Source organism: Muntiacus reevesi, chromosome 3 (genome assembly GCF_963930625.1).
Source record: "Muntiacus reevesi chromosome 3, mMunRee1.1, whole genome shotgun sequence".
NCBI classification, from domain to species: Eukaryota; Metazoa; Chordata; class Mammalia; order Artiodactyla; family Cervidae; genus Muntiacus; species Muntiacus reevesi.
Window position 1 is genome coordinate 8,432,266 of NC_089251.1, and position 25,084 is coordinate 8,457,349.

Consider the following 25,084-nt stretch of genomic DNA (forward strand, 5'->3'; position numbering starts at 1 on the left):
GGTTCATTCACCTCATTAGAACTGTCTCAGATGCGTTCCTTATTATGGCTGAGTAATATTCCACTGTGTATATGTCAGTAAATCTTTTCTGTGAAGGTCCAGACTCTTGACAGTCCCTTGTACTGCAAGGAGATCAAACCAGTCAATTCTAAAGGAAATCAACCCTGAATATTCATTGGAAGGACTGATGCTGAAGCTCCAATACTTTGGCCACCTGATGCGAAGAGCCGACTCATTGGAAAAGACCCTGATGTTGGGAAAGATTGAGGACAGGAGGAAAATAAGGGGGTAACAGAGGAAGAGATGGTTGGATGGCATCACCGACTCAATAGACATGAGTTTGAGCAAGCTCCAGGATATGGTGAAGGACAGGGAAGTCTGGTGTGCTGCAGTTTTTGGGGTCGCTAAGAGTTGGTCATGACTGGGTGACTTGATGCTTTTGAACTGTGGTGTTGGAGAAGACTCTTGAGAGTCCCTTGGACTGCAAGGAGATCCAACCGGTCCATCCTAAAGGAAATCAGTCCTGAATACTCACTGAAAGGACTGATGTTGAAGCTGAAACTCCAATCCTTTGGCCACCTGATGTGAAGAACTGATGCTGGGAAAGATTGAAGGCAGGAGAAGAAGGGGACTACAGAGGATGAGATGGTTGACTGGCATCACCGACTCAATGGACATGAGTTTGAGTAAACTCTGGGAGTTGGCAATGGACAGGGAAGCCTGGCGTGCTGCAGTCCATGGGGTCGCCAAGAGTCAGACACGACTGAGCGACTGAACTGAACTGAGCAACTGAACAACAACTAAGGTCCAGACAGTAAGTATTTTGGGGTATGCAGATCATACTATTTACAACCATGCAGCTCTGTTGTTGTGGCACAAAAGCAGCTGTAGACAATTCATAATCAATGGGCAAGATTGTTTTCCAATAACACTTTATTTAACAAACCAAGCAGTCTGCTGGATCTGGTCCATGGGCCATAGATTGCCAAGCCCTATCCAAGACCTTTGCATAACTGACCAAAGAGAATGATTCACTTTTCTCCGTGGATCCCTCGTGTGTCCCCTATTCTACATTGTAAGCTCCTGAGAACAGGATCTCTATCTGACTCATATAAGATAATACTCTTATTTTGCAAATGAAAAAACTAAGGCTTAGAGATGCTCTGATAATTTCAGTTCAATTCAATGCAAAAAGATTTTTGGCAATTACTTCTTAGATATGACACTAAAGGCATAGCCAATGAAAGAAAAATACATAAATTTGGTTACATTAAAATTTAAAACTTCTGTTTACAATAAAGGATACTATCAACAAAATAAAAAGGCACCCCAAAGAATGGGAGAAATATATACAAGTCATATATTCAATCATATATAAAGAACTCCTACAACACAACAACAAAAAAACTCAAATAATGTGATTAAAATATAAGCACAGGACTTGAATACACAATGCTTTAAAGAAAATATACAGATGGATAATAAACACAAAAGATGCTCAATATCACTAATAATTAGAGAAATAAATGCAAATCAAAAGGAAAATGAGATACCACCTCACACCTATCAGAGTAGCTATTTTAAAACAACTCAAATAACAAGTGTTGTTACAAATGTGGAGAAATTGGAGCTCATGCATTGCTGGTAGGAACGTAAAACAGAGCCACTACTGGGAAAAATATTTTAAAAATTAAACACAGAACTACCAGATAATCCAGTAATTTCACTTTTGGGTATATACTCCCAAAATTGAAAGCAGATACTCAAACAAATATTTGTACACCAATGCTCTTAGCAGCTGTATTGATAACAGCTGAAAGGTGGAAATGACTCAAGCATCTACCAATGGATAAAGAAAATGTGGTATAAAAATGTGGAATACTACTCAGCCTTAAAAAAGAAGGAAATTCTGACACATGGTACAATATGGATGAACCTGAGGACATTGTGATAGTGAAATAAGCCAGACAGAAAGGAAAAATGTATGATTCCACTTACATAAGATTCCTAGAATGATGAAATTCATCAAGACAGAGAGGATTGGGGTGGGTGCCAAGGGCTGGGGAAGGGAGAAATGTGGATTCGACACTGAACTATAAATTCAAAAGTGGTTAAAATTGTAAATGTTATGTTAAAATGACAATAAGTAATTGCTGATCATCAACTGATGAATGGATAAACAAAATGTGTCTATAAAATAGGAAATTATTCTGCAATAAAAAGGGATAAAATACAGATACAGGCTACAACATGGACAAACCTTGAAAACATGACAAGTGCAAGAAGCTAGTTACAAAAGACCACATATGACGTGATTCCATTTATACAAAGTGTCCAGAATAGGCAAATCAAAAGAGAAAGCAGGTTGCTAGTTACCAGAGGCTAGGCAGCAGGGAGTGGGGAGTGATGGCAAAGCCCTGAGAGATTTCTCTTCGGGGTAATGAAATAGTCTAAAATTGACTGTGGTGATAGTTGAATAATCATGTGAACATATTTAAGTGGGTTAAGTGAATGGTATATGAAATATGTCTCAATAAAGTTTTTATATATATTTTTAGAAGTAATTATTTAGCTCCTGCTCTATACAAGGAACAAAGCAGACAAAATTCCTGCCTTCGTGGGGCATACACTCTAGCAGTGGGCACAGAAATTACATAGTAAACGTAAGCAAGTATTCTAAATAATATGTGTAATGTTAGGTGACACTGTGTGCCATAGAGGAACGGGAGCCGTGCAGGGGCCTGGGGGCGCTGGGGTTGGGTGGACTGTGGCTTTAACTCAGTCATGGGGTCATTTTAACAGCGGGCATTTGGGTAGATCTGAGGGTGGTGAGTGAGTCAGCCAGAGGATACCAGGGAGCAGAGAGTTCTAGGCAGAAGGAAGGGTAACTTAAAGCCATGATGTGGAGCAGTGTCTGGTGACTCGGGACAGGAAAGGAAGACAATGTGACTGGAAGGGAGGAATCCCGGAGTGCAGTGGGGGAGGGGACCAGAGAGGAGCGGAGGCCACTCGGGGCCTTCAGTCACTCTAAGGATCTGGGTTTGACTCTGAGTGAAGCGGAAGCCACTAGGCGTTTGGGAAGAGGCTGACACGCATTTTTAAGGATCGCTCTGGCCAGTGGATTGAGAAACACTCTGTCAGGGCACCAGGGAGGCTGGAGAGGAATTTATTCAGCATGGTAACTGAAGTGTGACAAAAGCTCAGGTGTCACCTGAAGGTCGAGCCCACAGGATTTCCTGACAAACTGAATATGGGATGAGAAGGAGAGACAGGAATCAAGAATGATTCTAAGGCCATCTTGCCCCAGACACTGAAAGAGGAGGGAATTCAGCTTTGGACAGACAGGGTATGAGACGCGGAGCCCAGGGGAGGCGTCAAGAAGGCTGCATGTTTGGTCTGGAGTTCCTCCTAGGCTGGCTGGGGATGTAAGCTTGGGAGTCTGTGGCAGATAAAGTCTATTCAGAGCCATGAGATGTGATGGGATATGAATGGGTGTGTGAGTGTAGAAAGAGCAGAGAAAGGAGTTGAGAAATGAGCCCTGGGGCTGTCATCACACACAATGAGTCCAGGATCTCAGAGCCACTGTGAGGCAGAACTGGGGCTGGGCCCAGGGCTGACACAGAGCCTGTGCTTTTATCTGGTCCTGAAAGCTGCCTTCATCTATAGTTCATAAGGCTCTCTGTCTATCAGATCTAGTCCCTTAAATCTATTTCTCACTTCCACTGTATATTCATAAGGGATTTGATTTAGGTCATACCTGAATGGTCTAGTGGTTATCCCTACTCTCTTCAGTTTAAGTCTGAATTTGGCAATAATCACTGCAGATGGTGACTGCAGCCATGAAATTAAAAGACGCTTACTCCTTGGAAGGAAAGTTATGACCAACCTAGACAGCATATTAAAAAGCAGAGACATTACTTTGCCAACAAAGGTCCATCTGGTCAAGGCTATGGTTTTTCCAGTGGTCATGTATGGATGTGAGAGTTGGACTGTGAAGAAAGCTGAGTGCCGACTAACTGATGCTTTTGAACTGTGGTGTTGGAGAAGACTCTTGAGAGTCCCTTGGACTGCAAGGAGATCCAACCGGTCCATCCTAAAGGAAATCAGTCCTGAATACTCACTGAAAGGACTGATGTTGAAGCTGAAACTCCAATCCTTTGGCCACCTGATGTGAAGAACTGACTCATTGGAAAAGACCCTGATGCTGGGAAAGATTGAAGGCAGGAGGAGAAGGGGATGACAGAGGATGAGATGGTTGGCTGGCATCACCGACTCAATGGACATGAGTTTGAGTAAGCTCTGGGAGTTGGCAATGGACAGGGAAGCCTGGCATGCTGCGATTCACGGGGTTGCAAAGAGTCGGACACAACTGAGCGACTGAGCTGAACTGAACTGAACTGAACTGAAAGCTGCCTTGGGTTCTGGAGCGCTGGGAGACTGGATCTTAGGGGCGAGTACATCACAGATGTTAGGGAGAAGACAAGCCCCAGAAAGACAAATATCAACACCAGCTTCCTTGCCCCCACTGTGGTTTATTTCAGTGATAGAGGAGAGAGATGAAGGAGTAATTGTAAAACCAAAATCTATAAAATGTTTGTGAAAGTTTGTTTCTTTACGTCAGACTTGGGATATGGCTCAGACTGTTCCACTAGTGTTTTAGATGTTAGGAGATCAAAGAGCCACCAAGATCTTATGAGCCACCAAGATTTCTTGACCGTTACCTTAGGCCCCAAAGAGACCACGGCAGGTACAGAGAGAGGCTTGCGGTTACTTCTCTGCACCGAGAAGGTTCACTGTCATTCTGCACTTCTTTGGCTCTCTTCCCCCCTGCTTTATCTTTCTGGTAATAGAGACAAGTTTCATAGTTATGATTTTCTTCACATCTACTGATGCTGGGCAAATACTACCCACAGATTCAGCCAAGATGTTGAGAACACCGGAGTTCATCTGGGAACATTTCAGTGCTCTTGGTGAGCCTGTTTTGTCTTAATATGCTAACAGCCCCTTCAAAAAGATAAGGTTAAAGTCTGGAGTTGGGCAAAGGTTGAACTGTCACATTCATTCTTCCTGTCTCCGACTAATGCCATCATTTGTCACAGGACACAGGCAATTTTGGTGAATGTATGGGGCTGAAAAGGTCAGGGTTGGGGGAGGAGAAGGGTTATGAAATATTTCAGTGGAATTTTTTCCCTATCATTGTTGAGATGTAAGAGGTCAACATAATTCATGGTGAGTGGAAGGGTCAGCTTGGTCTCTCTTTTCCATGTGAACCCAGGATCCTAAGAGCTTCAGCTCCTAAGAGGTGAAGCCTGGTAGTGATAATATAGGTCACCTCAGCCACACAAGGGAAGAAGCTTGCAAAAAGGAACTCTTAGACACTTAGGTAAGCTTACTGGGCCGAGGCAATTCCTGCTTATGCCTGTCCCTTACCAGTTAGCCTTCTAAAATCAGAGCAAGTTTAAATACTCCAGAGGGTCTCTACTGCCTGTAAGACAATCCTCCAGCTCCTTATTCCAGGCCCCAAACCATCAAACAGAACTAGCTCTTCCTTAGCCCCCACCAGCTGCATGTCCCTGAAGCATTGCTATGTCTCATGATCACAACATCACTTTTTAGCCCAGCGGTCTGCTTTGTGTCTTTCTCCTACTGGAGTCTTACTGAAATAAGGATTATAAGTGTTTAGAAAAAAGCCCTTTTAGCCCTCACATCCTGTCTCTAGGTTCACATTTCTCGCAAGTCTTTGCTGAACAACTGTCTATTCATGTTTGTGACATTTACTTACACAGATGCCTTCAATGTGTACAAAAGGGACAAGAATCTAATACAAAGGTAAATGGAACCCCCCAAATTCTTAAAAAACCAGTAGCATGTATCTTTGTTATATCTAGATTTCATCAAATGGGCAAGTTTTCTCTTGGAAATGGCTAATCTCTATAGTGGGTAGAGTGTTCTTAGGTAGTTTTTTTCGCAACGGGGCACAGGCCATTGGGGAAATGGTCAGTGTTAACCTCCTGCATTAACCTGAAAAAATGTTTGCAACCATTCTGACAAGACACAGGCAGATGGAGAGAAGTCACAGGATGCGTATATGCAAAACAGTCTGTCGGGGTCTAGAAAACCACACTCACACAGGCACACACACACACGGTCACACAGACACACAGGTGCATGACTGTCTGAGCCTTTATCTCCTGAAGGGGCCAGCACCAGTAAGGGTAGTTCTTCCTAAGCCTTGGTGAAACTGCAAGCAAACAGACTGGAAACAACATCCCCAAACTGGTCCTGAAATTCAGCTCGTGTATGAACATCCACAGTCTTTGATTCTATGAAGTCAGCAATGCGTTCTCCACACTGAGGTCACCGTTGGGTGTTTTGCGTGTTCACACATACCTGCTGCTTGTTCTCTTTGGAATATGGCAACATGGTGGAAACATGAAACATGATCTCATGCCCTTGGTAGATGGTATAAACAGAATGAATCCCTGTGGTGTCATCTGTAAAATACAATACGCATTTAGTGGGCACAGGGAATCCTGAGGCTGTAAGGAAACAGTCTTTATTTGCAGGCTAGAGGAATACAGCACAGTTAGCACATTCCAAAGATCCTAAGATCATCCACCTGAGTGGAGGCAACAGTACGGATCCCTCTCCAGCTGAGGCAAAGCTACTGCCCACGTGGGGGCCTCTTCTTCCCCCTCTAAGTTCTCTTGCTGTCTCATTCATGCCTTGCTTAGAGCAGAGGAGATTATCAGAAGTCTGAGCCCCAAGGGACAGCATGTTACAACTCCTTGCCTTCTAGTTACTGCTGGTGTCCTGGCCAAAATGAACACAAGATGACATACAAGTAATTATCATGTCCATAAAACAAAAGGAGCTATATCTCTGGCAGCATTGTATAGTGACGGAGTTTGGAGTTGGGCAGACTCAGATTTGAGTTCTCATTAGCTATGTTTCTTCTGACACATTACATCACCTTTCTCTGTGCCTCAGTTTCTTAAAACTTGCAAATAGAGATAAAAGTAGTGTCTAACTCCTAGGGGTGTCTATCAGATTATCCCAGGAAAGGGAAATGAGGTTGATGAACTCCATGAGTGACCATGGGCAAACAGAGCTTGTCAGAGGGGTCATGGAGGTGGGAAGCTGGGCCTGACCACTGGGGCGGAATACTGTATCCCAACATCTACCAGCTAAGGTACTCTCAGTTAAGCTCTCACAAACCGCCTGACCTTCCCTTATTCAGAATCTGTGAAGTGACTTCAGCGTGGGTTGGTGCAGAGATAAGGCCCCCAGAGGCTCAGGGTACCCTATTTGAAGTTTATCAAATTTAGGTCAGTGAGCCTCACGTCACCTGCCTGGCTTACCTCCAGGACTGGCTGTGAAGAGCAGATAAAATGACAGAAGTACAAGCAGAACAAAAAACCCAGAAATGCTATGCAGTTATAAGACAGCATACTCCACCCTGGGTATAAACTCAAATTCAGATGAGGCTGGCAAACAAAACTTCTACAAAACACAGCAGAATGGAGGAGGAGGCAAGCTTACTTTTGGTGTCCAGACCACCACGGTAACCTGTCCAGCCCTTGAGAGTGATGGTGTCACCCAGCAGATTTAAAAATTTTTGAAAAGCATCACTTCCGATTTCTGTAAGAAGAGGTGAAGTGTGAACAAAGTGCAGTGTCCACAAGGTCCTAGTTTCTAGCTATGTACTGAAATCCTCTGAAGATTAACTAGGCTCCACGGACATTCCCTCTTCTGGAAACTGTGCAGGAGGCCCACACTTCCCAGAATCTGAGGAAAGGAAAAACTACAGAATCAGTATAAGCAACCTGAGTGCTGCCAGGCTGGAGTCACAAGGATCTAGTAATGCAGAAGGAAAACATCATTACTACTCCTATTAATAAGGAACAGGTGTTTAATATGAAAAGTGCTAAATAACAGGAAAAGAGGGCCATTTTCTAATTCTCTTAAGCATAAAAATCCCAGAGAAAAATTTCCCTCTTGCTCCTGAGATAACGAATCCCCATGTAATTTTCCAGTTACACTGAATCCCCCATGCCAGTGTCTGGCACAGATTCAGTGACCAATGAATGTTTGTCAAATGAACAAAACCAGGCAAACATGTATCCTACCAAATTTACCCTGAAAATTTACCCTTCAATGTCATAAAAACTGTTGGTTATTGCTTTGCATTAAAGACTCAGCAGGTAAGATGAGTTGGAATCTAAATTGCAATGAGGAGGGGCAGGGTTTCTTTTAGAAAAGGGGGAGACACTCACCGTTGCTGAACATGTCATCATCTGTGAGCTGGCCATCTTTGGCAAAAAGAACCCCAAACTTGAAATTCACAGAGCCCTTACAATGAGACAACAAAAGGTGCTAGATTTAATTTTCTCATCAAAGCAGACACAGTTATGAGATGTGTTGGTCATTATTTAGGGACCCTACAGTGACCTCAGTGGCTACTTGCTAGATTACTTCCTCCCCTCCACCTCAATTTTGACCCATATTAACAACAATTATTTGTTGATTTTTATAGATTTTTATAGCTTACGGAGGAAACCCTGTGTTCTTCTGTGAGTTCACTGGAAATTTCATTACCAATGGAGCCTTCAGGATGCCAGAGCCATTCTGCAGCAAAACAGTGCTCAAAGTAAACAGACCCCAGGAGCGCATAGGACTGGCACCATGCTCTGATCAGCCCAGCAGTGGCAGTCTGGAACCCAGCTAGCAGAGAGCTCAGAGCGATTCAAAGTTTAACCCAGCAATCTGAGGCTAAAAACTCACGGATTCTTTTAGAAATAGAAATGGAAACTGAAGACAATGTAGTCTAAAAGCTCATTTGCCCCAATTCCTAAAGCTATTTAATCTCAAGAAGTCACAAAACAGATGTGGGGAGAAAAAGGCAATCAAGAAGTAGCTAGTACAAATGTTCAGTCTACTATCCTCAACATTAAATGTAGGATTAAAATCAGATCCTGTGGGAGTGATAAATACCAAATGCAAGATAGTAGCTTCTACAGGGAAGAGAGAATAGGATCGGGGAGCTCAATTGTATTTATTTATTTTTTGGCTGCGCCACTTGCCTTGCAGAATTTTTCCTGACCCAGAACTAAACCTGGGTCACCACAGTGAAAGCCCAGAATCCTAACCACTAGGCCACCAGGGAAGTACCACAATTGTGTTTTTCACATAATTTTTTCTTAAACTGAGTAATAGGTTCATAGGTCTTCATTATATTATAGTCTATGCTTTTTTTGTAATGCATAATTAAAACAAAAATCTGAGGTTGGAAAAGACCAACTTTTGCAAGGCTGTCTGATGAGAGGATTCTCAGTTGCCAGTTAAGGAGCCAACAGAGAACCAAAGTGAGTAAAATATTGCCAGCCATATTGAGAAAAAGACAATCCTTCGGTGCCTCTGCCATTTGACCTCACAGAGATCATTTCTGAACTCAGAGGTCTGCTTCTGGAAAATAGGCCCTAGAGAAAGAGCACAATTCTTAGGTGGAAGAGGAAAGGCTATTTTTGATTCCTCTTCTCCAACCTGTCATGGGCTTAGGCAAGGGCAGTATGGGTAGACTTGGCCTTGGGAATGTGGAAACTATTGAGATTGTAGAAAAACTAGCCTTGTAGATTTTTTCTGTTGGAAACAGCTAGGGAGTGGAATCCATTAAGAATAAAATGTTTAAAAATGACACAGTATTATAGTGATTTGGTATTAAAAGAAAATTAATATCAAAAAATTAATAACCCTACCCTCCAAAAAAGAAACTATACCCCACTTGGATTTTTAATGCAAGCCATTTCACTCCTGAGGCCTGGGAAGCGATCAGGGTGAGCCCAACCTTTGGCAGAACTTAAACTACTTTTCTCCTTCCCAAGCCTCTGCAGGGGATCTCTCAAGTCATCTAGGGGAAGACCAAATTTAGAGACATTTAGTCCATTTCTCCATCAAGGTGATCCCCTGGAGAAGGAAATAGCAACCCACTCCAGTATTCTGCCTGGAAAATCACATGGACAGAGGAGCCTGGAGGGCTAAAGTTCACGGGATCGCAAAGAGTTGACTCAACTTAGTGACTAAACGACGACAACAACAAAGCATTGCCAATGCGGCAGAGGTGGGTGGGTCAAGGCAGAGCACAGAATTCAGGATGGCTGGTCTGGGAGCATTCAAACTCTGAAAAGCCAAGGGGGCTAAGGCTGTACTTTTAAACATTCTTCTGTCCCCAGTACATCTGAAGGACAGATGCATACCCATCACTAGTAATAATTTTCTATCTAGTGGTTTTCTCTGTAGAGTGAGGAAGACAGAGGTAGCTTTCAGGATGGTGCATCCACCCAGGGCTCTTGCCCACCATGTGGGTCTCAGTTCACATGTCAATTCAGACAGGCCTTCCCTGATCTCCCAACATGGTCACCCTCCCTGAACTGTTATTCTCCTTCATGGCACCTTGTTTATCTTCTTAATAGATCTATTTACACTCTGTAATTCTTTTTATTGAACTTGCAAGTTTGTCTGTTTCAACCGCTAGAACTTGGGCTTCTCTGGTGGTTCAGTGGTAAAGAATCTGCCTGTGGTGCTAGAGATGAAGAAGACCTGGGTTCAATCCCTTGGTCAGGAAGATCCCCTGGAGGAGGGCATGGCAACCCACTCCAGTATTCCTGCCTGGAGAATCCCATGGACAGAGAAGCCTGGCAGTCGCAAAGAGTCGGACACGACTGAAGTGACTGAGCACGCACGCACCACTAGAATGTAAGTCCCAGGGAGGAGAGATGGTACACATCTTACTCTCTGTGGAATCTCCAGGGCCTGCCACTGTGCTGGGTATTTTGGAGAGGGTTAATAAATATTCATGGAACAACTGTGTGTGTGATAAATAAGAAAAGAAACACAAGTGGTCAGAAACAACTTATTTTTCACAGTTGCCTCCAAATGGTCACCTCTTCTGCATAAACCTATTTTTGGTAAATTTCTTGGGGTTTTTGTCAAGGATCTCTGTCACTCTGGGGTTCTTCTTCTTCTTCTTCTTTTTGTAGCTCTTCTTTCTCTGTTTTGGGAATGATGATAGCAATCAAGTATCTCCATGACTCTGGCACCTTTTCCATTCTCAGTGGTATCTTAATAAGCACCTACAGTGGTTTGGGGTCTGACAGATAACCTTCTTAGAATAACAGCACAGGGATTAAAGCAGTGGTTCTCAAACTTGAATGGGCATCAGTATCAGCTGGAAGGCTTGTTAAAATAAAGATTGCTGGCCCCATCCCCAGGGTCTCCAATCCCACGGGTCTGGGGTAGGGTCCAAGAATCTGTATTTGTGACAAGTCCACAGGTGATGCTGATGCTGCTGGCCCAGGGACCCCTGTCTGAGAATCACTGGACTGGAGGAAGCAACCAGCAGAAGTCAGGAGGCTCAGGGTCACATCCAGCTGGGCTGACAGCTAGCAAGCCAAAGGCAGAAGTATTGGGTCAACGGCTGAAACGATGAGCTGTGAACTAACAGCCCTATGCTCCACTGAATCCATGCTTTCATTTTACAGACAGGACAACTGAAGCTCAAGGAAGACAAGATGTGCCCAAATCTGGGACGAAGCAGATGGCAGGACTGGAGCTGGAAGTTGGGGCTCCCGACTTGCAAGGCAGTGCTCTTTTCAACCCAGGGCCACAGTCTTCTCAGGATGGTTTTGAGTTGACTGAAGTTGAGAGTTACAAGCAGAAATAGGGCCCATTGCTGCCTGATCACTGGCTGAAGCTTTGGAAAGTTTTTCTGGGGCTGCTCTGTCACTGGCACCAGCACCCTTGCCGAGAGGACGCCGCCCACTTCAAGTTCAGTTCAGTTCAGTCACTCAGTCGTGTCGGACACTTTGAGACCCCATGGACTGCAGCATACAGTCCCTGTCCATCACCAACTCCCGTAGTTAAACTCACGTCCATCGAGTCAGTGATGCCATCCAACCATCTCATTCTCTGTCATCCCCTTCTTCTCCTGCCTTCAATCTTTCCCAGCATCAGGGTCTTTTCCAGTGAGTCAGTTCTTCGTATCAGGGGGCCAAAGTATTGGAGTTTCAGCTTCAGCATCACTTCAAGCCTCCACTTCAGGTGGAGGCTCCCAAAAGACTGGTGCTTCAAGGCCTGGGTAAGTACTTGAAATTAGAGAGTCTCATTTAGGTAATTTTGTCTCCAGGGCTTCCCAAATGTTGTCAATGACTAACAGGGTTGTCTCCTATCTCCAGGAATCAAGGTATTGCTGTACAGAATGCACTGTATTTCTGGAAGAGATAGCTTTTATGAGGGGCTATTTGAGGAGGGCATCACTTGACTTGGGGCTATCTGACCATCATGGGTCATATTTTAACAGCGTTGAACCTGCTGTCATCGGTGCTTCATGAGGCTGGCTGCTACTTGCAGCAGGGGGTCTTGCGGGATGACTGGGAGTGCAAGGTCTCAAGAAATACCTGGGCCCCTGGAGGGAAGTGACTGGTGGAGGGAATAGTGGGAACTGGTTTTATCAGGACTTCAGTCCCACTCAGACACTCACCATAGAGATAAGGTCATATTTGTAATTCCTACTTGTATGGGACTTTACATTTTTAAGTTCCAAATTTTATGAGACAAAACTCAACATGAAAATAAACCAACGTATAGTCACATTTTTGAGAATTAATAGTATGCTAGGAATTATATTTCTTCTGAGGAAAGTGAAGTGTGAGGGGGAAGAATAAAGGAGGAGATGGGAATGACTCCATCTCCATGAGATGGTTGGATGGCGTCACCGACTCAATGGACATGAGTTTGAGCAAGCTCTGGGAGCTGGTGAAGGACAGGGAAGCCTGGTATACTGCAGTTCATGGAGTCGCAAAGAGTCGGATGTGACTGAGCGACTGAACAACAAAGCTCCGCTGATTCCAAAAGAATCTTTTGGGATCAAGAAATGATGTCCTAATTCAAAACTGGATACCCCCAGTTCCTCGTTACTCTTGTCTGGGCAATGCCTCCATATTTCTGGGTTTCATGTGTTCCTACACATCTTTCAACCCCTCCATGTGTGTTTGCCTGGGACACCATGTTTTTTCTTGCTGAGGGGAGAGGGGGCTCTCTACACAATGGATTTTAGGACACCAATAACACTTTACCAAATAACTAACCTTTCAGGAACATCACTAGTACTGTTTACTTTTTCCCTGCTCCTCTTTGCAGCTGATTATCACTATAATTGGGAGGAATTAAGAAGCAGGTGGGATTAAAGAAGACTGCCTTGGCCACACAGCTCTCAGGGAGGCTGTGAAGGATGCTGATCACTGGTCACAGCTCTTCAAGTACATTACAACGAGTGCCCTTGTTGCTACTAGCAAATATCCCCTTAGTAAGGAAATAAAATAGAGAAATAAAGAGACGAGCTACTCCTTTTTCAAAATTTGAGAGGTCCAAAGACAAGTATGAGAGAATAAACCAAACAGCAAACAGGGGTTCTTCAAGAGAGGGGGGAAGTGGTGAAGTGGGGGAGCTTTCGTGTTTCCCACTGGGGTGTGTGAGCCTAGTCGCTCAGTTATGTCTGACGCTTTGTGAACCCATGGACTGTAGCCCGCCAGGCTCCTCTGTTCATGGAATTCTCCCGGCAAGAACACTGGAGTGGGTAACCATTCCCTTTTCCAGGGGATCTTCCCAGCCCAAGATTGAACCCAGTTCTGCATTGCAGGCAGATTCTTTGCCATCTGAGCCTCCAGAGAAGCTCCTTCCTGTTTTCCACTGATACATTTCTGTACTGTTTGTCACAAAGGGCAGGTGCATATACTGTGTGGGTGTGCAGTAAATACTTGTGAATTAGTAATTTTGAGACATAAAAACTATACATGCATGCGTGCTAAGTTGCTTCAGTCGTGTCCAATTGTTTGTGACTCTATGGACTGTAGCGCTCCAGGCTCCTCTGTCCACGGGATTCTCCAGGCAAGAAGACTGGGGTGGGTTGCCATGCCCTCGTCCAGGGGATCTCCCCGACCCAGGGATCAAACCCACATCTCCAATGGCTCCTGCACTGCAGGCAGATTCTTTACTGCTGAGACATGAGGGAAGCCTAAAAACTATACATGGTATAACCCTAACCTTATAAAAATATAGCAAATATATACCAAAATATGATACTCTACCAATACTAGTTTTCTCTGTGATTTTAGGTGACATTTTCCTTATATCTTTTGTTCATTTCTGCATTTTTCAAATCTTTACCGGAAATGTGTATGACTTTTATCTTTTGCCTTTTACAATTACACATGGAGTTCATGGATTCTTCAGCAACAAGCATGATATGTACATGTACATGGATAATATGTAGATTACAATGTAGATGTCTCCTTTTGCCCATTCTCTGCCACATCCTGCCCAACACTTCCACTAACCTGGCCACGGCAATTCCTGCCAACAGTGTGGGGGAAAGCCTCTCAGCCTCCTTCCTCAACTTTACATTGCCATGTTCAGGAATCAGCTGAGATGTCACTGCCTCAGAGAAACCTTCTCTGTTTGGCCAGTGGGTAAAATCTACTCCTTCTGCTGTGTTACGACCTTGTTTACTTTCCCCAAAGCTCTTGGAATTGTCGGTAGGACTGTGTTTATGTTTGTTTATTTTCTTGCTTAGTTTGTCTCAGCTCAGCAGATTGTAGCTCCATGAAGAAGGGACCTTGCCTTGTTCATCAATGTATCCCCAACGCCTCAAACAGTAGACGGTACACCCACAGTCAGAGGTCAGTAAACATTTGCTGAATCAAGGAATGAATGAATATACATAGAAATCTTTGCCTATAGAAACAACTAGGCTTATACTGTATTGCCCCACAAATTGTTTTTTCCTCAGTAAGTACTATGTTGTGGAAATCTTCCCATGCCAGTTAAGATCTACCTCATTCCTTTCAATGGCATCATACAATTTCATAATTCACTCAGTCAATAGGTAATTCACATATTCAACCAAATATTTACTCTGTGTCCTCTACATGTACTATTCTAGGCTCTGAGGATACATCTGTGAAGAAAAATGGAAGAAGTCCCTATTCTAGTGGGGGCAACAGATAAAAACTGAATAAATGAAATCCATGTGTTAAGATGATCAACAAAGCAGTGTAGAAGGGCAGTGGGTGAGAGATATTCTAGTTAAGGGGCTGGGAAGTCCTCCCTGAGCAGAGATGCCAATCAAGAGAGGGTATGACCCAGGAGAAATCTGGGACGAGCATCCCTGCAGTGGGAGCAGCAGGCTTCCTGAGGACATGGAAGCAGGAGGTCAGTGGCTAGTGTGGAGCAGAGGATGACCTTATTACACAGACCCTAGCAGGCTGCAGTGAGGACCTTGGGCTTCACTCTGAGTGGGATGGGAAGCCATTGAGTCCTGAGCAAAGGGAGGAGATGGCTTGCCATGTTTCGATGCTCTATGAAAACTAGAAGAGAGGGTAAGAGAGGAAGCAGGCAGAAGAGCAGGAGGCTCTGCAGAATCCAGGTGGGCGATGGTAGGGCTGGTGTCTATGGATCAGAGTGGTGGTGGTGGAAGCACTGAGAAGCATGTGAGTCAGGGATATGTTTTGAAAAAGTGTCATTGGAATGTGCCGATGGATTAGATGGGGTGTGAGAGATGGGAGGTATTAAGGATGTTTCCAAGTCTGGCCTTAGTGACTGGACAGGTGATAGAGCCGTTTACCAACAGGAACAGTGTACACACACTCTCATTGAGTAAATAGTCAACTGTTGAGTGACAGTATTTCAGATATTTCTCTACATTAGTCATGCACTTGTGAAACCTAACATATTCCTTTTTAAGTGGGACAACAAGGAATGGAAACATGCACATAATATGGCATTGTGAATGGTGCTAACCAAGTACCTTAGCTTTAATTAAACGAAAATGAAAACCTCATTCCTCACCCTGATCATGGGATTAAAATTTGAATGATTCCAAGCAGATTTAAGCAGCTTGACTGTTTCTCTATCTTTATGGCTAGCTGCACAGAAAATTCTGAAATACACCAGACAAAATACGTCAGTCAAGTCTTTCAGTGATAAGAGACTCGCTGCGCAAATCCACGGAGAGGTGTGCCTGGGAGAAAAGGCCGTGCTTCTGGTGAACGGGAAGCTCACTGACAAACATCAAGGTGGGGTAGCAGGACCGGGCATCTCGCAACACTACTTACCTCTTGTTCTTCAAGGACCAGCAAGTCCTGTCAAATGAAGTTCAAAAAGTTAAGTCCAAAATGAATGGTGATCATTTTATGTTGACTTTCTGTGAAAGCCAAGCTTCATCTACTGTCACTGACACCACTTTTCTCCACTTCAAAATATTCCATTTTTAAGCTAAAGTTTACTTTTACTGTTTACTTTTTGGATCCAGTGATTTGTCAGAACTCTTTTCCCTATGCTGAAAGCTGGTTGCTCAAGCTTCCTAAGGGGAACCTACAGACACCTGATCACAGCAGGGGAACTACTGCTGGTAAGCTTTACACACATGCATGGGCACATACACACACACACACACGGACACACACACAGGATGGAAGGGAAGCTCATGAGTGAAAGGGAGAATGTGACAGTGTCTTTGGTGAAAACAGGCATAAAGGTATGACATAAATAGGCAGAAGGTTGCTATATCTTGTTTTCAGATATTCCTCTGTGGGATGATTCTACTGGCTGCCCGCTGCCTCCTGGACAGAACCCAGTCAGGCTGCCTCTCCAACCTCTTCCTATGCCACCCCGCCTGGCATGCCAGCTCTTTGAAGCTCAGCTCTGACACACAACTGTCACACTGCTAGTGATGGCTGCATTTATAAGTTTTAAGGGGAGAATTTAGAAGTGAAATTGGTTGCAACTGCAAGACAAAAATCTAGTTGCCATTTTTCTGATGGACCATTACCTTGATTATGACTTTAAACATTTTTCTCCCAAGATAGACTGATTTCCTTTAACATTAAGTCCTAAGAAAACAGAACAGCTTTCTGGACACCTGCTATCCTCTGAACTACTGAAAACGACAGACTCCCAGCCTCCATCTTAGTCAGTTCCCATCAGACTCTCAGGTGGGAAGTTCTTCATGATGAGAACCACTGGTGATTCTGGTTGGGAATCCTAGGCTAAGAATCACTGATAATTTGTCAGTTCTAACACTGTGACCACATTATACAATTATGAAGCACAAAGTTCTGGGTTACCTTTTGTATCTCAGGGTGAAAAATTTCCCTGGGGCCTTTCTCGAATTTGTCCAGATTCATGGCACTGCAACAGAACAGACAGAGTGAGCCTAGTGTGGTGGAGACTTAAACAACGTGGAGCCCGTCTCAGGGCCTCAGAAAAGCTAAGTATTACACCCCAGAAGATCATAGCTGGATTCCTGGAGGGGCCAAAGGAGGTAGGGGATCAATGAAGCGGTCAGTGAAGGAACATACCTGAGTAACCAACCTCGGAGGCTGCCCCTGAGCACACTCAGAGCAGGGAGGAGTGGGGAGCACCTGCTGTAGGCAACCTTGGCTAATCTCCATGATTCTTACTTTTATTTACCAAAAGGGAGATTCACTGACATTTACATAGTAATGAATGATAAGATGAAATGTAATTAAGATGACCTGACATGTCATTCTTCCTTTGATAATTCCTCTCTCACTAAGGGCAAAAGGTTGTTCTTAACAAGATTATTCTTTTACATTTTGCTTTGAATTTCCTTGAGCTAAGTTCCTCTAGGGCAAAACAAGGTAATTGAATAAAATGATCTCTGAGACCTCTTCAGCAAGAATCCTCATATCTGTAAATGAAAAGTAAAGATAATAGCTGTATTTACAGAGTATTTACTAAATGCCAGGCACCCTGCACTTCACATGAATTATCTCATTCAATCTCTATGAGGCAAGACTATTTTATCCTCACTTTAAGGATGAGGAAGTTGAGGTTCGGAAGTTAAAGAACTAGTTAAGGATGACAAAGCTGTTAAGTCATGAAGCCAAGATTTTAACTCAGCTTATCTGACCCAATAGTGTGTATATTTTAATTTTTAAGTTTTCAAGTTGATGACTGTAACAGAGAAAATCTTTTCTTCTATTGGCAGCAACTGTAGAAGTTTTAATCTTTGCAACTTTAAAATACTTTCTTGCTGCAGCTTGCTCTGGCTATGAGTGGTGGACCGAAAAGTGAAGATCTACTCAGATAACTAAATGAAATTAAAATTCATTGAGAACCCCAGTCTTTAAATATACAGAAGAAAGGAGCTGGAAATTTCATCATTTTAGAAGAAGAAAATAAAAGGATTTACAGAAATTTAGGCCAATATAATTCAAAGTATAACTCTTAAAGTTCAGATATAGAAGCAGCAAGATACTTCAGTGCCCAACAAAAAGGTTAACCTCTCCATGGATGCATTCTTAGCTTGGGCTTCAGACTGGCCAGGAGAAAAACCAGGGGGCCTACAGCCGAGGGGAGAAGGTCTGCAATCCAAAGACAAAATCAAGCTTGAAAACAAGATACAAAATGTTTTACTTCTTAATCTCAGGACCCTTTCATCAGCCAATTGCAATCCCTAATGGACTGTCAGGTCCATCACTGTAAGAGACATGCTGCCAAGTAACAGGAAGAGGCGGGAAGATGGAGAACACCATCTCCGACCCCCAGCTGGCAGATGGATAGAGTCTAAACCCCTAGGCCACGGGAGAAGCCCTGAGTCACACAGGACTAGTGTGTGACACTAGTGGCTGACAGCCCAAGCCCTGGGGTCACATGATCCAGGTTTAAATCCCAGCACTGTGGTCTACCAGCTGTGAGATCTCTGTCAAACCCCTGCACCTCTCTGAAGCTCCAGTCCCTCCTACGTAGGGTAGTTGTAATAGGTGGTAATAGATCTACTTTACGGAGCTGGCATAAAGATTTCCTAAGAGAATGCTTGTAAAACATTCAGCACAGTGCCTGACAAACAGAAGCTACTGTTACTGTTCCATCTCAGCTGCTGACAAAGCACCAGGCTGACCTGAGTGGCCGCACTGCCAAGGGGAGGCTGGCACCTGACGTGGGGGAAAGAGCAGAGGGAGGTGGCAAGGGGTGGGGGGCACGAGAAGCAGCTAAGTGCCGAGCAGTGAGCAGTTCCTTTCATTCATTTAGCTTTCTGTCTGATGAAGAAAAAGCACGTTCTTCTCTAAGAAGCATTTGCTGACATCTGAGTTTCTATTTCCAACAAGAAAAACGAAAGGAAAAAATATTTCTTGATTTTCTTTACAAAATCAAAGTATTTGCACACGTGCAGGAAAGAAATGGGCAACACATGCAGGACGGAAATGTTTGACAGCGAATTTCAGAACCAGCCAGACCTGGACTTGAGCCTCAGTTCCACTACACACCAGCTGTGGCTTTGCCCTCCTAGGCCTCCATTTCCTCATCTATAAAATGGGATAATAGTACTACCTGCCCTACAGGGTTACTATGACTACTGAATTAGGTACTGTGTGCCAAGTGCTTAGCAAAATGTCTAGTATATAGCCAGGGCCCAGGGAAATAGCAAACTGACATCAGAATGCTCACAAGATAAAACCCATTTATGAGTGCCTGCTGTTAGGTTTCTGCTCACACGTACTCACCTTAAGATGGACTTCACAGAAAGTGTTTTCGTGGGGCTGTAGGGAAGGCATATTTTCTGAGTACCCTAGAAAGTCAAAACAGCAAACCAGTGAGAAGCTTGGCAATTTCCATCCCTGTAAGAGTCTTACCTCATCACATAAAAGAAACCCATGTCTAGTCTTATACATGTTTCTTCAAGCAGCACATATATGAATAAATGTATCCTACGTTGGAAAAATTCTTAATCAGGCTCAACAGCACAGGCTCAACAACAATCCCCACCCTTCCAACCCCTAGGCATTTATGCTTTAAGGATCTGGACTGCTTGTCTTAGATGTCTCTGGCATTGTGATAAGCAGATGAGCTGCCTAATCAAAGAAGGGTTTGGTCTCTGAACCAAGAACTGGATCAGCCTCAAAGATCAGAATAAGAAAATAGTCTCTATGTGTTCAATAGGACCCAAATAATATTCCTCCAGGTCAAAAACTTTTCAAACTAGAAATCACCTGGCTCTTTCCGAGTTTTCATAATGTGTACTTTGATATTTTTCTGTGTTTACTTATTTAAAGTCTGTTTCTTCCTCTCTGAATGAGTACCCACTGTGACTATCTCATAGAAAGTGCTCAATCAATACTGGCTGAAGGAAAGGGACTGAAGGAAGGCTTGCCTGAATGGCTCAGTCCCACGTCTAAGCACCCAGGACAGACAAGGCTAGCCTCTTTATAATCTCCCCAAAATGGTGGCTGCATGGCGTTGGAGCAGCCGAGAGGAGATACTCCACGTCCAAGGTCAGGAGCAAAGGCCGTGAGGAGACACCTCACATCCAAGGTAAAAGAAACCCCAGTAAGACAGTAGGTACTGAGAGAGGGCATCAGAGGGCAGACAGACTGAAACCACAATCACAGAAAACTAACCAACCTGATCACATGGACCACAGCCTTGTCTAACTCAGTGAAACTAAGTCATGCAGTGTAGGGCCACCCAAGATGGATGGGTCATGGTGGAGCACTCTGACAAAATGTGGTCCATTGGAGAAGGGAGTGGCAAACCACTTCAGTATTCTTGCCTTGAGAACAGTATGAAGAGGCATAAAGATAGGACACTGAAAGATGAACTCCCCAGGTTGGTAGGTTCCCAATACGCTACTGGAGATCAGTCAAGAAAGAGAAATAACTCCAGAAGGAATGAATGGATGGAGCCAAAGCAAAAACAACACCTAGTGGTAGATGTCACTGGTGATAGAAGCAAGGTACGATGCTGTAAACAGCAATATTGCATAGGAACCTGGAATGTTAGGTCCATTAATCAAGGAAAATTGGAAGTGGTCAAACAGGAGTTGGCAAAAGTGACACTCTAGGAATCAACAAACTAAAATGGGCTGGAATGGGTGAATTTAATGCAGATGATCATTATATTTACTACTGTGGGCAGGAACCCCTTAGAAGAAATGGAGTAGCCATCATAGTCAACAAAAGAGTTCAAAATGCAGTACTTGGATGCAATCTCAAAAACGACAGAATGATCTCTGTTCGTTTCCAAGGCAAATCATTCAATACCACAGTAATCCAAGTCTATGCCCTGACCAGTAACGCTGAAGAAGCTGAAGTTGAACAAATTCTATGAAGACCTACAAGACCTTTTAGAACTAACACCCAAAAATGATGTCCTTTTCATTATAGGGTACTGGAATGCAAAAGTAGGAAGTCAAGAAACACCTGGAGTACCAGGAAAATTTGGCCTTAGAGTACAGAATGAAGTAAGGCAAAGGCTAATAGAGTTTTGCCAAGACAACACACTGGTCATAGCAAACACCCTCTTCCAACAACACAAGAGAAGACTCTACACATGGATATCACCAGATGGCCAACACCAAAATCAGATTGATTATATTCTTTGCAGCCGAAGATGGAGAAGCTCTATACAGTCAGCAAAAACAAGACTGGGAGCTGATTGTGGCTCAGATCATGAACTCCTTACTGCCAAATTCAGACTTAAGTTGAAGAAAGCAGGGAAAACCACTAGACCATTCAGGCATGACCTAAATCAGATCCCTTATGATTATACAGTGGAAGTCAGAAAAATATTTAAGGGACTAGATCTGATAGACAGAGTGCCTGATGAACTATGGATGGAGGTTCGTGACACTGTACAAGAGACAGGGAGCAAGACCATCACCAAGAAAAAGAAATGCAAAAAGGCAAAATGGCTGTCTGAGGAGGCCTTACAAATAGCTGTGAAGAGAAGGGAAGCGAAAAGCAAAGGAGAAAAGGAAAGATATTCCCATTTGAATGCAGAGTTCCAAAGAATAGCAAGGAGAGATAAGAAAGCCTTCCTTGGTGATCATTGCAAAGAAATAGAGGAAAATAATAGAATGGGAAAGATTAGAGATCGCTTCAAGAAAATTAGAGCTATCAAGGGAACATTTCATGCAAAGATGGGCTCAATCAAGGACAGAAATGGTATGGACCTAACAGAAGCAGAAGATATTACGAAGAGGTGGCAAGAATACACAAGAGAACTGTACAAAAAAGATCTTCACAATCCAGATAATCATGATGGTGTCATCACTCACCTAGAATCAGACATCCTGGAATGAGAAGTCAAGTGGGCATTAGGAGGCATCACTACGAACAAAGCTAGTGGAGGTGATGGCATTCCAGTTGAGTTATTTCAAATCCTAAAAGATGATGCTGTGAAAGTGCTGCATTCAATATGCCAGCAAACTTGGAAAACTCAGCAGTGGCCATGGGACTGAAAAAGGTGAGTTTTCATTCCAGTCCCAAAGAAAGGCAATGCCAAAGAATGCTCAAACTACTGCACAATTGCACTCATGTCACACGCCAGTAAATTAATGCTCAAAATTCTCCAAGCCAGGCTTCAGCAATATGTGAACCATATTGAACCAATATATGAACTTCCAGATGTTCAAGCTGAATTTTAAAAAGGCAGAGGAACCAGAGATCAAATTGCCAACATTCACTGGATCATCGAAAAAGCAAGAGAGTTCCAGAAAAACATCTATTTCTGCTTTATTCACTATGCCAAAGCCTTTGACTGTGTGGATCACAACAAACTATAGAAAATTTTTCAAGAGATGGGAATACCAGACCACCTGACCTACCTCTTGAGAAATCTGTATGCAGGTCAGGAAGCAACAGTTAGAACTGGACATGGAACAACAAACTGGTTCCAAATAGGAAAACGAGTATGTCGAGGTTGTATATTTTCATCGTGCTTATTTAACTTTTATGCAGAGTACCTCATGAGAAATACTGGGCTGGATGAAGCACAAGCTGGAATCAAGCCTGCCGGGAGAAATATCAATAACCTCAGATATGCAGAGGACACCACCCTTATGGCAGAAAGTGAAGAAGAACTAAAGAGCCTCTTGATGAAAGTGAAAGAGGAGAGTGAAGAAGTTGGCTTAAAGCTCAACATTCAGAAAACTAAGATCATGGCATCTGGTCCCATCACTTCATAGCAAATAGATGGGGAAACAGTGGCTGACTTTATTTTTTGGGGTTCCAAAATCACTGCAGATGTTGACTGCAGCCATGAAATTAAAAGATGCTTACTCCTTGGAAGGAAAGTTATGACCAACCTAGACAGCATATTAAAAAGCAGAGACATTACTTTGCCAACAAAGGTCTGTCTAGTCAAGGCTATGGTTTTTCTAGTAGTCATGTATGGATGTGAGAATTGGACTGTAAAGAAAGCTGAGCGCCAAAGAATTGATGCTTTTGAACTGTGGTGTTGGAGAAGACTCTTGAGAGTCCTTTGGACTGCAAGGAGATCTAACCAGTCCATCCTAAAGAAGATCAGTCCTGGGTGTTCACTGGAAGGACTGATATTGAAGTTGAAACTCCAATCCTTTGGCCACCTGATGCAAAGAGCTGACTCATTTGAAATGACCCTGATACTGGGGAAGATTGAGGGCAGGAGGAGAAGGGGACTACAGAGGATGAGATGGTTGGATGGCATCACTGACTCAATGGACATGAGTTTGGGTAAACTCTGGCAGTTGGTGATGATCAGGGAGGCCTGGTGCGCTGCAGATCATGGGTTCACAAAGATTCAGACAGGACTGAGTGACTGAACTGAACTGAATAGATTTATAGTCTGCAAAGGATTTATACTACACGTTTATTTAGCAAAAGAGATTATGATGTGGTCCACATATAAAATTCCCTTTTCAACTCTAAAAGTGCAGGAGATGCAGGAGACATGGCTACCATCCCTGGGTCAAGAAGATCTCCTGGGGGAGGAAATGGCAACCCACTCCAATATTCTTGCCTGGAGAATCCCATGGACAGAGGAGCCTGGTGGGCTACAGTCCACAAGGTCACAGAATCGGACATGATTGAAGTGACCAAGCGTGCAGCATGTGTGGAATAGGGAGGGAGGATTCAGCCCAGCCTGGATGCTGTTAACATCGCCATGAGCTGCCAACACATGTGAAGCCCAGGGCTGGTGGGATTGTGCCTCTGTATTTTTCTTCACTACAAAGAGTAAAGCTCTTCTTCCCCATCACCTTTGTTTTGTGGTTTTCCAGGGTCACTCTCCAAGAAAAAACACCTTCCAGTTCTAGGTTTTCAGTGGAATTAACAAATGCACAGGGAGAGTCAAGTACAAGTGCATATCTGGCTATACTAAGTGAACACAGGAAGACACATGCGTGCATGTCAACATCAACCCATTTACCTAGGGGGTGTGTATGTGTGTGTATGTGTGTGATGTCAAGAAGGACACTGCAATGATTATCTCTGAGTACTTGAATTTTGATCCTCTCCTTTTTTTACTTGCTGTATTGTCTGGATAGAAATTTTACAAGGGTGAATCATTTTTTTCCTTTGGGTTTAGAAGGAACACATCCAGAGATGCGTGAGACAGTTTTGAGCAGGGTTTATACATTTAGCTGTGTTTCTGTTTAACTGGAGAATGTGAGCTCAAGGGAAGAGGGAGGGAGCACTGAGTCACCTGCATCTCTGGATTCCCCACAGCCTCCAGCACTGGCCCTGGGCCAGCAGGGTCTCAGTAGCTCACCCCCATGCTGATGTCCTGCTTTGAAGTGTTCAGCTCCTCACTGCCCTGCAGTAGGCAGCAAATACCCACCCGGCCCTGCAAGATTCAGGGCTGAGAGGAGCTCTGGATTTGAGCACTGGCACTACTCAGAAGGGGCCCAATGCTCCTTCTGCCCACCCCATCTCACTCCGTGGTGGTCCCAGGTCTCAATCCCACCTCCCTTCTTCTCTCACCATCCGAGTCATCCCAGAAGGCTCCTGTTCCTCTTGTATTTCCTGTTCCTTCTGACTGTTCCCCACCCCTCCCCCTACTCTCTACATGGCCAGTTCCCTTTCATCCTCTGGGTCTCTTTAACATCAGCTCCTCAGGAGACCTCCCTGGACTAGCTCACTTTGGCAGCCTCCAGCATCATCCTCTGTCTTCATTTCCTTCAAGCGCTTATCTCAACTTATAAGGTAATCTAGACACTATCTTTGGAAATTAAAATAAGCAAAACTTTCCC

The 25,084-nt window shown here is 43.8% G+C and overlaps 1 protein-coding gene across 1 annotated transcript in view; it reads right to left on the minus strand.

Moving 5' to 3' along the window:
- GARNL3 (GTPase activating Rap/RanGAP domain like 3) overlaps window positions 1-25,084 on the minus strand; it is a 112,837-nt gene that overhangs the window by 39,132 nt on the left and 48,621 nt on the right. Inside the window, exons 5-10 of the mRNA XM_065927129.1 lie at window positions 19,581-19,645; window positions 17,178-17,241; window positions 16,167-16,193; window positions 8,277-8,352; window positions 7,543-7,641; window positions 6,391-6,494 (exon numbers count right to left, since the gene is read on the minus strand). Of these exons, the coding sequence (XP_065783201.1) occupies window positions 6,391-6,494; window positions 7,543-7,641; window positions 8,277-8,352; window positions 16,167-16,193; window positions 17,178-17,241; window positions 19,581-19,645 (435 nt within the window). The remainder of the gene's footprint in view (window positions 1-6,390; window positions 6,495-7,542; window positions 7,642-8,276; window positions 8,353-16,166; window positions 16,194-17,177; window positions 17,242-19,580; window positions 19,646-25,084) is intronic.